General features: G+C 40.9%; 1 protein-coding gene across 1 annotated transcript in view; it reads right to left on the bottom strand.

The window, feature by feature from the left end:
• The window catches only part of EDNRA (endothelin receptor type A), a 47,401-nt gene extending 34,444 nt beyond the window's left edge, over positions 1-12,957 (bottom strand). Inside the window, exons 1-2 of the mRNA XM_070415275.1 lie at positions 12,541-12,957; positions 8,057-8,541 (exon numbers count right to left, since the gene is read on the bottom strand). Of these exons, the coding sequence (XP_070271376.1) occupies positions 8,057-8,476 (420 nt within the window). The 5' untranslated portion in view covers positions 8,477-8,541; positions 12,541-12,957. The remainder of the gene's footprint in view (positions 1-8,056; positions 8,542-12,540) is intronic.

Below are 12,957 nucleotides of genomic sequence, written 5' to 3'. Positions count from 1 at the left end.
TCCTTGTTAAAAATAAAATTATAGCTATAGAAAAGTCCCAGGAGTATATGATCTAGAAGGCAGTTGTAGAATTTCTGGAAGTCTATCAAATTTACTTTGACAGAATTTCTTAGAACATCCCTTATTTAACTGCTCTATAGACTTAGAATCAATTCCAGAGACAGTAAACTTGATTCCCCATCCTCTTTCATTTTAGTTCGCACACTCTTCAGACTAACTGTGTAAACTTTGTATGATAATAAACAAATAACACTCACATCCTGGCAACTCATAAGATGAAGACACTATAGAAATATTTCAGCATAGAAGAGCCAGAACATCTGCTTTAATTGATCAGAATGCTGGAATCAGTGCAGCACTCCCACACGCACTGTGTACCATGTGAAAATTCCTGTCTCCCAGTAAAACTTTACCCATCACTGCTTTATGTTAAATGTAGAGTACAACAAACTCTTTCATGAGCTGAACTGTTTGATGGAGGAATATCATCAGGAATGATGCTTTTATTTATTTATTTATTCCCATCTCAACACCTTCCTAACGAGAACAGGACTAAAACCATCTCTCCCTCCTCAGCCATGGGAAACAAGCTTGCAGTTATGGACTGTTTCCACCCCCACCAGAAATGGTATAACTGCGCTATGAGCCAAATGCTGAGGGTTAGCAGAGTAACCTCACATGAGAATAATTACTTCACATAACCATGAGAGCAAGCAATGAGGTTCCCAGACACAGGAAACGAAAAGTCAGAAGGGGAGGTAGAGTTGGAGAGGGTTCTGAAGCCTTTCCAGACAGCAACTTCCTTCTAACAGCAAATTGGGTAATAAATTTATCACTCTGGCATTTGATATGTACATATATTCTTAACTCACCTGGTTAGCATAATGTTTTGCGATGCACGTCTTAGCAATGGCAGAAAATCAACTGTTTCCTGTTCTCTAAAGAACAAAATCTTTTGTGCTATGAGTGTTCATTTTCATATTCCACACCACTTGTAGGATTAATATTTCAATCAAACCACAATTGCAACTGCACTCAAAGAATGTATATTGCACAGAAATCCTGGAAAGAACCTTTGGCTTGGTTATCTTTACAGAGAGAGAGGAAATTATACGACACAATGCCTGAACCATAGGAAAAGAACTCTTGACCTCCAGAGACAAAGGGAAGGGGGGAAAGCGATCCTGCTGTTATGTGCTGCTCTGCTTTGCTTGTGCATTTATGGACGCTGAGATATTCCTGGTTTGAAGGAAAAAAGTAGAAATTCAGTAAATTAGAACAGCAGGTTTGCCTTTAGATCTGGAATTGCGTGTGAGAAGACCATTCTTATCGAGGTAACGATAGTACATTTTCTTATTTGACTCATTCATCAAATATTTTTAAAGCTGGGCTCAGTGTTAGATGCAGGAGACACAGTGATAAATGAGAATGATGGCAGCTTGCCTCAAGGAACTTGCTGTCTAGTGGGTCAGACAGGCAAGTGAGTAGGCAAATACAATAGAGTGTGTGTTACATGCTATTACAGGGTTAACAGAGGGTGCCCTGGGAGCACAGGATAAAGGCACTAACCTAGGCTGGTCATGGATACTTGCCAGACAAAGAGATGTTTAAGCTGAGATCTGAAGAACAAAGTGGAGTAAGCCAGAGGAGGCATCAGGGAGAAATACTTTAGGTAGAAGGTTCATGGCATTCTCAGATGGAGCAGATTAGCTGGAGTAGATGAGGCAGAAGAAAAACATGAAGAGAGAGGCACCTGGAAGGGGGCAGAGCCAGAGCTACGTACAAGGAAAACTAGCTGGGAGGTGTTGTATCAACGGGCAGAAATCTTGGTAAAGGGACACATTTTCTGTCTTAAAATTCAGGGATAGAGTTTCTATACCTAATTTTGCACTATTATTATTACTGGAGTACAAGAGAAAGGTTTGCTTTTATTTGCTTGATGATGAGTAAAAGGGTTAGACAATATCCTTATCACGTATGCAATTCATTGGTAATTTAATCAACTTGGGAGACTAGCATGTGCAGACCACAGATAATATCCTGTGCCTTGTCCATAAATGAAGAATTCCTCTGAGAAATTATCAACATTATCATTATTTTAATTTGAAGGTCTCAGAGGAATCTGATTAGAAGTTGATTTTAACAGCTAAGGCTCTAATCAAATTCTAAGCATATATTGAACAGCTATTGTGTTTGAAGCATAAAATCTATAAGTTGTGGCAATTTGCTTTTGAGACAGAAATTGTCTTGATGATTTGATGTGTTGAGAAACAACTTTTGTATGGCTGCCCTGACAGGATGGATCCCAGTTGTACAAGATGTCAAAGGCTGTGTGAATATGGAGATAACTGGCTTGGTGTGAACATCTCTGGTTTCCACATTTCTCAGATCCTCTGCCAGAGTGACATACTGGGAGCCTTGATTTTCCACTGCAGAACATTCCTGATCATTTCATACAGAAATTATATTTGTTTGTTTTTCATTGTTGCCCTCAACAAGAGGTGGTTGCTTAGATTAGACCCAATTAGTAATCAACAGTCAGTTACTGGATGCTCTCACTGGCTCTTTAACCTATTTACTCAGATCTGCTATACCCTCTGTGTTTCAATGAAGACAGTAATCACCTACAGTATTATCTCGGTTCCAATTCCCCGCTATGAATGTCAGAGATTTCTATGCTGAGTCATCGGACTCAACTTCTTCCTTCTTCCCATGACCGCCATTTTAATCTTCTCCACTCTACTTTTCTCACTTGTATTTTCCCACATTCCTGTTTTTATGTATTAGGCCAAGGTACAGTAGTTTATGGGAGTGTCTGTGTGCACATATGGATGAGCTTGGCACAATAAGCCCTGGCCCACCCATGCATAAACATCACTTTTAGGGTTTCTACTTTATTCAAAACTAGAGGCCCAATGCATGAAAATTTGTGCACTCCGGGGGGCCCTCAGCCCGGTTTGCACCCTCTCACAGGGACCCCTCAGGGGATGTCCACCTGCCAGCTTAGGCCTGCTCCCCAGGGGATTGGGTCCAAGCTGGCAGGTGGACATCCCTCTGATAGCCCACATTCGGACATCCTAAGCTGTAGATGGACATCCTTAGCACTGCCACAGAGGCAGGAGAGACTCCTGCCACTGCTGCTGTGCTCGCAGCTTGCAGCCATCAGCCCGGCTTGTGGCTGAGCAGAGGTCTCCATGTTGGAGCACACTCACCACCAGGGGGCAGCTCCTGTTTTGAGTGTCTGCCCCTTGGTGGTCAGTGCTTGTCATAGCGACCAGTCGTTCTGTTAGGGTCAATTTGCACATTACCCTTTTATTATATAGGATTACAATACAACTTACTATAGATAACACTTCATACACAAAATTTTATGAATCATTAAAGAATATAGTTATTAAGTTCTATACTTCTATCTATATTGCCATTAAGTAATTGGGGGTTATTTTTTGTCCCTAAAAACAGATACAATATTTCAATTGTTTTGTAATGAATGCATATATTTTATATATAGATTAGTTTACATGGTTAAGTTTTTGCATTTCTTGAAAATTCAGGGCATCAAATAATGTGATTTCTTGACAAATTGAATTCATTGTCAGTTAGGTTATAAGTGTGGGTATTTGAAAGGTTCTGCTAACTCATTTCCCTTCCTCCCTCCTGTTCTTTTCGGTCTTTTCTTGAAATTAGAGATACTATGTTTTTTGAACAATTAAAAATTAGATAGAGTGATTCTTTGATAAACTTAGTAATAGGTTTTCTTCAGTATTGCCATTTGCAAGGCCCTTTTATGCTTGAACACTAAGAAAGTAACTGGCATTAATTTGCTTTTTTAGGTTCCTTCTGCTTTATATTTTACTATCTCAGAATATCGGATTTTGTCACCAGTTAATATAACGTGTCTATGTGTGTGAGTGTAAGTAAGGGTCAGAGGAGTTTCTTTCCAGCTTTTGGTTTATTTTTTCTCAATGCAACATAACTCCAGGCGTAACTCATTTTTCAATTTATGATCTGTAAAGGTCTCTGCAGCAGCAATTTGGTGACTCTATTCCACCTCTCTGTGAATGTTATTTAGGGCACAGCATGTTACTTAGGGATAGTGAAGGCATTCCGACAGAGCTGAGCATGCACGTTGGGAAGTGGTTAAGAAGTAGGTAAAGTATGTCCAGAGTGGGGAGGGCCTTGACTACTAAACATGGGAGCTTCTGGGTGTTTTGGGTAGAGTTACATTCAATCAATAAATAGGAGCAAAGTCCAGTATAGGCCGATAGGAAGAAACCCTGAAGATGTAGAGATCTTTTGGAAACTTTTGGAAGTTGTGTGGAGTGATCCCCTCTTGCATGCCCACAGACTGTCCAGAGCTACCCTGCACTAGCTGAACGGAATAATGACAGATTAGAAACAGCTCAGCCGCTTTGCTTTTCAGTTGCGTTTTACATCACATTCATATATGGAACATTTTCAGTACAATCTCTTTCAAAGTTAGAGAAAGGGAATAAAATGTGAATAGAAGGAACAATTAATCACTTGTAACATTACTGCAGTCTAATCAGCAAGTCTGCCTTGCCCAAAGATGCAATTGTCTCCTTCCACTTAGGCTGGCTCTAGACTCAGTGTAATGTTCTCTGCCTGGAGACACCTTGGAACTGAGTATAAAAGCAACTGATAGAATTGTTACGCACAATAACCTGTGTGATTTGAAAACTCATCGTTTTTTAAAGAGCATAATAAATATTTTCACATTCTTCTTTCAACCTAATTCTTCTAATGGGGGTAGGGGGGAAACTTCATGCATCCTTTTAACAGAATGTTCTCCAAGTCTACACATTGTTTTCATTTCATTGATACCTAAACATAATAGTAAAGTGAGATGGCAGCTGCTACTTTGTCCTGAAGTAAAGAGATAGTTTAACATAGTTGAAGAGAAGTCACAGGCCCATTATGTGAGACCCCAAAGCATCAGAATCTTACAACAGGAGACAGCTTTGGAGCAAAGGCGTGAGGACCTGGCACTCACATTGCTTGGAAGGATTTCTCTTGACTCTTGTGGACAGAAGTCAGAGAAGCAGCAATATCTTAGGGCCTCCTAACCTAGAGAAGAAGACTGAGAGAAACAAATAGAAATAGCTCCACCAATATTTTAAGCTCACTCCAATGCTTTTCTCTTTTCCTCTAAAAAAGATTGAAATGACTAAAGAGTATTTTTGTTCAAACCAAAAGGTTTATTTTCTAAAAGTAATGTTGGTTAAATAACTCACTATATGAGTTTTAGAAAAACAGAAATTACACAAATGTACTCCTGTGATGCAAAAGCACCACATTCACACTGTCTACATTATTTAAAACTACAGTAGGTTTTATTGTACAGTCATCCCTCAGTATCTGCGTTTGGTTCTAGGACCCCACCAATAACCAAATTCTTGGATGCTCAAGTCCCTTATATAAAATGGCATAGTATTTGCATATAATCTACATACATCCTCCTGTACATTTTAAATCATATCTAGGTTACTTATGATACCTAATACAATGTAAATAGCTGTTATACTGTACTAGAAGCCAGGTACACAAAATTTGTGCACGGGGGTGGGGGGTCCTTCAGCCCGGCCTGCACCCTCTTGCAGTCTGGGAGCCCTCGGGCAACATCCACCTGCTGTGGGCCTAAGCCAGCAGTCGGACATCCCTCTCATAGTCTGGGACCCTTCGCTCCTTACCGCCTGTCTGCTCGCTGCTCCTTACCGCTCAGCTCGCTACTCCTTAGTTCTGCCACAGAGGTGGGAGAGGCTCCTGCCACTGCCGCTGCACTTGCCAGCCATGAGCCCGGCTTCTGGCTGAGTGGCACTCCCCCATGGGAGTGCACTGACCACCAGGGGGCAGCTTCTGTGTTGAGCATCTGCCCCCTGGTGGTCAGTGTGCATCATAGTGACTGGTCGTTCTGGTCGTTCTGCCTTAACGGTTGCTTAGGCTTTTATTATATAGATTATATAGGGGATAATGACAAGAAGAAAAGTCTGTATATGTTAATCATTGACACAATAATTGTACGCCTAACTACATAGTCATGTCTGCAACAGCATAGCCTTTTCTTCTGAATATTTTCAATTTGTAGTCAGTTGAGTCTGCTTAAGCAGAAACTGTGGATACAGAGGGCTGACCATATTAGATTCCCAAGAGGTAAGAACCATATAGTCAAATAAGAATGTATTAATTTTTATCCATTATTATATGAATGTAAAACAAAGACTTTTTCTTTTTGGATTTTCAACAAATTTGAAGATAGTCCACATGATCTGACTTAAAATGTTACTATGGAATAGAAATGAAGTTTGGTCTGTTGATTGGCAGGTAGCACCTTAAATCGACAAGCAAGTTCCCTTCCGAGCAATTGCAGATATTGATTTGTCAAGAAGCTGCTTTGCGCATGGCCAAATGGGACTAATTCAGAGATGGTTAATTATTCTCCTAAGCCATATGGATTGGTTAACTGGTATATAAACATGAATAATTAATGTTTATTACTCCACACCATGACTGCTGGAGAGTCAAATTTTGAATGAGCCATATCAATATTTTTAAATCTATGATTAAATAAATATGTCACAAGAAAGTGGGTGTTGAGTACACGTAATACTTCATAAAGAGAAAATAACCTTGTAAAGAAAAAAATTGAAGTTCTCTAGCATACGTTAAACCTTTTAAATTAATTACACATTTTCATTTGCATCATTGTTTGGTTCTAAAATCCCATTTTAATTTCAAATAGAAAACACATGTATTCATGCTATTCTGTGGAAAGAGATGATATGTGATTTTTTAAAAAAATATTATTTGTTGCCTAATTTCCCCAATTTTGCAGTGTATTGAAGGAATTTTGAAATGTTTTTTATTTGTAGTGTTGAAATTGTAATCATTGCTTACAACTTTATTGTTAGCCCACTGATTTTCCTGGTACATTAATAAAATTTTGTCACAGTTTAAGCGTATCTATTGGAAACCGAAAGCTACTGGTCTATTTAAAAGCTATGTCTTCAATTGACATAACTTGCCATTTAAAGTCCTATTTCAGAATATGATTGCTCAGAATTGTTTCATTTCTATGGCTAATACAGAGAAGAAAAAAATAAAGGCTGAAGAAAGTGTTTTTTTCTGGGCTTAGAATAAAGACATTCCAGAATATCTGGCATAGATCGTGATTTCATTTGAATTTTAGTTCATTTGAATTCTTTCAGCAATTTCCCCCTTACATCCAGAAATCAAATATGTAACATCTAATTCCTTTTGGCTCTAATTTGTTTTGCTACTAACTCATCCTGAAAGCAAGGTGGCCATGGCCGTGGGCGAGTTATCCTCCTCTCCCACTAACTTTGTCTCATTTGTCTTTGGAGCCCATTGCTCAGGGCTCGGCTCAGGGGCGGGCACACAGTAGGCACTCCTTAAATGTAAACTGAAGAAATGAAAGAGGCAAAGGTAAACTGATGCCTGTTTTAAACAGTTTAGTGATACTGCTCACTGAGCTCCCCAGGGACCTGCTATTGTGTGGATCCTCTTATCTCTAAGTCACCCAGAAAACCAAGGAAGCTAGCATGTGCGTGGGCTCCACTCATCAATCTAGTCAAAATAAAACCACTGCTTTTCCTTCTGTGGACATTGGACTTCTGCAGAACATTACATTAAAAGGGTTAACTGCAGCTGAATATATTTATGTAGAGCACTTTTTGGGCTCAGTAGGTCTCACCCTGAAAATTAATTCTCAGAAAAATTAAGTGATCTCCAAAATTGCCTATCCACTCAGCAATAAGAAGCCGATGCTGCATGAAAGACCTTCACTTTGAGGAGTCACTCCTGCAATACTATTTGGTTAACAATTAAGTTAGAAAATTAAGTGTAACATTTAACAAATAATAAACATTTAAAATGCCACTAGTTGTAACATAGCAGAAACTGCTCTCAGTAAAAACAGACTAAAATCCAGAAGGTCAGAAAAGTGTGCAGCAACTCTCTTACTGCAGAATCAGAGCATATGTTCAAACTTGCAAATACATTTGTGGTTACTTCCTACCTTAAATACATTGATGGGGATATCAATGATCACATAGATAAGGTCTCCAAGGGCAAGGCTGGCTATCAGCGCGTTGGGTCCGTTCCTCATACACTTGTTCTGGTAAATGATTCTGAGCAGAGTTGCGTTCCCCACCATTCCCACGATGAAAATAGTACAAGATATCACAGTGTTAATGTATTTGAAAGCTGAAGTAATCTTAGTCCGCTGTGGACAATAGTTGTGCATTGAGCCATTGCTGGGTAGGGCCAAATTAGTGGGTCGATGAGTGGTAACCAGGAAGCTGAGCTCTGTCCCACGAAAAGTGGTAAAGTCGTCCATATGAGTGCTTAGATTTGTGCTGTAGCTCTCAGGATTATCACTAATTACACATCCAACCAGTGCCACCCAAAAGGACACCCTGAAGCAAAAGGTTTCCATCTTGATGCAAATTTGAGGAAATGTCTTTTATTCTGTTGCTTTTACACCCTCACTTTTTTTTCCACCTAGAAAAAAAAGAAAAATAATTTTGGTTACAAAATCCAGCTGCCAGTAAGGCTGCAGTCAATGATTATTTACTGCTCCAGTTAAAAAGCAGGATATATTTGGTAATTAGATAAGATATATCTATGTCAGCTTACCCCAAAGCAGAACAAAATCAGAAAAGAGCAAAGCTCTATTAGGGCAAGTTATCTCTCTCTCTCTCTCTCTCTCTCTCTCTCTCTCTCTCTCTCTCATCTCTGTCCACAGCTATACTTATATCTAGATTATAATACGCAAGAGGGTATGTCAGTTTTTTTTGTTTTTAAGAAGTAGCTTAAAAGCTGCTGTTTTCCATCCGCTATACCTCTGCTAAGAACCTGAATTACAAAAATCTTGGAGAGTTGAGATACATTTTACTAGTGGAAAAGAAAAGGCATTAAATGCTGAGTAAAAGTTATATAGTGCTAAGGCAATGGTTCTCAACCTTCTTAATGCCTCGACCCTTTAATACAGTTCCTCATGTTGTGGTGACCCCCAACCATAAAATTATTTTCATTGCTACTTCATAACTGTAATTTTGCTACTGTTACGAATTATACTGTAAATATCTGATATGCAGGATGTATTTTCATTGTTACAAATTGAACATAATTAAAGCATAGTGATTAATCACAAAAACAGTATGTAATTATATATGTGTTTTCCCATGGTCTTAGGCGACCCCTGTGAAAGGGTCGTTTGACCCCCAAAGGGGTCATGACCCACAGGTTGAGAACCGCTGTGCTAAGGCATAAGATTACCAATTCTATAATTACGAATCCAATATTCCAAAATATGTGCTAGTTTGCACATGGTAAATAATGAACGTGGTAATAAAATGCAGCATAGGTAGCCATTTAAAGCATTACACAATGTTAATTTAAAATCAGAAGTCTGGTTAACACCATCTCTACATATAACAATTTTACTTTGAAATTAGTTTGAAATAAACATGGCATAACTGATAAAGACAAAATATTTATTTTTATTGAAAACCCTGATGATTAATGTGTACAATCTACTAGTACATCTTCTGACAGGAGTTTTGGGTTTTTCCATTCCTCAGAAATTATCGGCATGATATTTGCCAACAAGTGAAACTGGGAGTAATGGACTTCCCCAGGCAGGCACACCATTGGTTTTCCGAGGGATATCTGTCTCATGCCTGGTCACGGTGCTGGGCACTCCATAGGCATGTTGCCATCTGATCTACACTCTCCCTGACCCTGTGAATCAGATACATTTTCCATTCTAAAGGTAGGGAACCAGAGGCTCAGGAACGTCAAGATGCTTGTCAAAAGCACAGGTGGTGGATGGCAATGCTGTGATTCTAAGGCAAGTTAATCCAATGTTGAGCTCTTAACCTCTAGCCTGCACTGCCTCTCATTCTCATGCCTTCTGAGCACCTGAAATGTTTGAATGAATTCTCCAGAGTTTCAGTGAAGCAGTGGACTTAGAGGTTGGTGAGATGTTTTCAAAAGACCATTTGTTTGTTTGCTTGCTTGTTTTAGTCACTTTTGTAGAGCAAGTGGTCTTTCTTGCCCAGGAAGTCTACGTTTTTCTACTTTAATCCTTAAAGAAAAGATGGGAAAATGAGGGGGGGGTTGGTAGTAACACAATAAGCAAAGGTAAACAAAAATGGCTCCTCACATTTAAATAGTTTTGTATTTTCTTGCTTGTGAGTTTTTAACAATCTTTTAAAATGAAGGCCCTAAGTTAATTTATGCCCATCAATGGTGGGTGTGTCTATGACATAAAATTTAATTTTTAAAAATTGTGTCCTTTTCCTGAGTTTATTTGTGGTTGGAATTAACCACTTTTAGGGATTTTGAGTTATCTTTGACAGTTATCAATAAAGTGTAGTCAATATGTGGAGGAAATGAGATTTATTCATGTTTTATAGAAGATCTAAAGTAAATAGATCTCAGAAACAACTCTAGGAGGGCAGGGCCAATATCCCCATTTTATGCATAAGGAAACAGTCTTTTTCATGGCCAAGAAGCAGTTCAGCAGATAGAGTGCTTCACTTTACTTTGCTTATAGGACTTGACTCAGTCTCATATTATAAAAATAAATAATAAAAAGTGATAAAAAGCATCAATTTTTCTAAGCTAGGGGCATACTATGTACATATCAAATCTGTCTGGACTTATAAGTAGTTTTTTTCTTGCTTCTTACATAGTGGAGTGAGTATCTAACCTAATATTGACAGACCCTGTTTCCATCAGCATTGGAGACCAGGACTCTGAGAACAAAGCATACTGTCATCCTCTTCAGATCAGAGAAGGGAGGAAAAAAAACTTTCAATATTTTGTGCTGTTTAATGACTAAAGCCTCCTCCCAGTTTCCCAATCAGAATGGAACCTTCATTAATGGTTTTATTAAAACTAAGAGAGAGAAGGCTTTTCTCAGTAATGGAATGACTCCCTGCCCATTAGAGTCTGTTAGAGGATATTTAGTAAACTGACCTGGCTATCGTATTCCATCACCCACAAAAGGTGCCACTAGTGTTTGAACACTAGCTTGCTGGTCTGCTTGGTCAGCTGATTATAGCAGGAGCTAAGGAGGCCAAGGCTGTGGGTTCTTATCAAAGTGTGAGCTAGCTACTATTAAAACCACTTTCCTTCCCCTGCAACAATGACACCACCACAGAAATCATTTCTGATGGTGCCTCCATCAGCTCTCTACATGTTAAGCTGCGGAGCTACAGGATACTTGGCAAAGGCATGTGAATACCACATATTGCATGAAAAATAGAAAACCACACAAACGAAGCTCCTTCAAATGCATGTTCCTCCAAGGATGAGCCTGTAGCTCATTTCCATGGATCTAAGTTGTGCTGTGCTTGGAATAATCAGTCATACCCAGTCACAGCTCTAGTGAAGCATCTGAGGTTCAGACCTCAGGGACATGGTTTATACATTCAGCATTCTTCTGTTTGGGGTCTAAGAATTCTCTTAAGTTCAAAAGTTATTATTAAGGAAGAGGACTGGACCCTTATGCTTACACTTTAACCATTTAACGTCTCTGATTCTCAGGATCAAAGTGGACCTGTACTGTAATTAGTAATTTGGAAATTCCAACCTTACCTAAATGGTCTGAGTTCAGAGCAGGTAGTTACATGAAATGATTGTCAAGATGTTTCCCAATTAGTTGCCACTTAAAACATAAGGTATTGGGGAGGGGGAGGCAGGGAGTGAGGGAAGCCATGAGTATCTACAAGAAGAAAACCAAAAAACTAGGTACTTTCTACAAGTTCTCTATGGGTTTTGCTCGCTGGGTAAGATATCAGCAACTTTCCTTGCTGACAATGTCTGACTTTAATTTGCCTCCCACCCACCCCTCTCCGCCGCCAGCTCTATCCGGAACGCCATTAGGATGGTGTAAACAGAGGCTGATTATCTAGAAACAGCCCTAGTTTTCTGCACGTGAAAGGCAACAAGTGGCCTTTAAAGGACAGCATAGAACCAAACGCCCAGACATCCACAGGCAGGTTTCCAAACCAGCTGCCTTGGGGGTTTTCCAAAACATCTGTCCCGCACACCGAGTGCCCTTGGCTGCCCTTGACAACCCCGGGTGTGCAGGGAGCAGAAGCAGGCAAGTCAGAAAAGGCTGCGGGACACCTCTCACAAGTAGGCTTTGGAGCTTGCGACAGGGGCGTGATGTTCCATAAAGTTCTTGCGTGCCCGGGGAAAAGGGAGACCCAGGGAGAACTGTATATTTTCCTTTAACTAAAAATCCGAATCCCACCTGGGTAGGCAGCGGGCTTTCAATCAGTTCCTCAAACCCCAGACGTGCCCGCAAAGAGCCCCACCTAGGAAGGCGCCGGCGACACCACGCACCCCTAGACCGTGTGGGAGGGTGGCCCAAGGTGCAGGGCGCCAGGCGGAATTGATGCCTGCTCCCTCTCCTCCCAACCGAGGGGCTCAGGCGACATCTCCCCCACCCCTGGCGGGTCCCCGAGAGGAAAGAGTTGCACCGACCGTGGAGCTAGGCGGGCGCAGACGGCTGCCCGGTCCGCTCGGCACCTGGGCGGCTGGGCGGCTGGGCGAGAGGAAGCAGAGCCGTAGAGATGGGGTGGCCTGGGTCCTGGGCTCCCGCGCGGCAGCAGTCGGGCTGCACTGCTGCCTCTGCCTCGGAAAACTTGCTGGGCACCGCTTCTGTGCGGAGGTCTCCCCAGCCCCCAGCCTCTGGCCACCGGCGGGGTTGGAGCCTCGCCACCTCGATCCACAATCGCCAGACCACAGGGATGACTGCGCGCAAGGACTAGAAGAAAAAGGAAACTCCAGAGGAGCACACGCCCCCCGTCTGTCTGTCCTCCCCTTCTCCTCCAAAATCTCCCGGACCTTCTGCTTTACTCTAGGACAGAAAGAACGTCCTAAGCTTCCAGCCCTCCTTAG

The sequence above is a fragment of the Myotis yumanensis genome, unplaced genomic scaffold (genome assembly GCF_028538775.1).
Source record: "Myotis yumanensis isolate MYYU_CA2020_CCGP unplaced genomic scaffold, mMyoYum1.0.hap1 SCAF_5, whole genome shotgun sequence".
Taxonomy (NCBI): domain Eukaryota; kingdom Metazoa; phylum Chordata; class Mammalia; order Chiroptera; family Vespertilionidae; genus Myotis; species Myotis yumanensis.
Note: the sequence above shows the minus strand (reverse complement) of the source record. Positions and strands in the feature narration are given on the sequence as shown.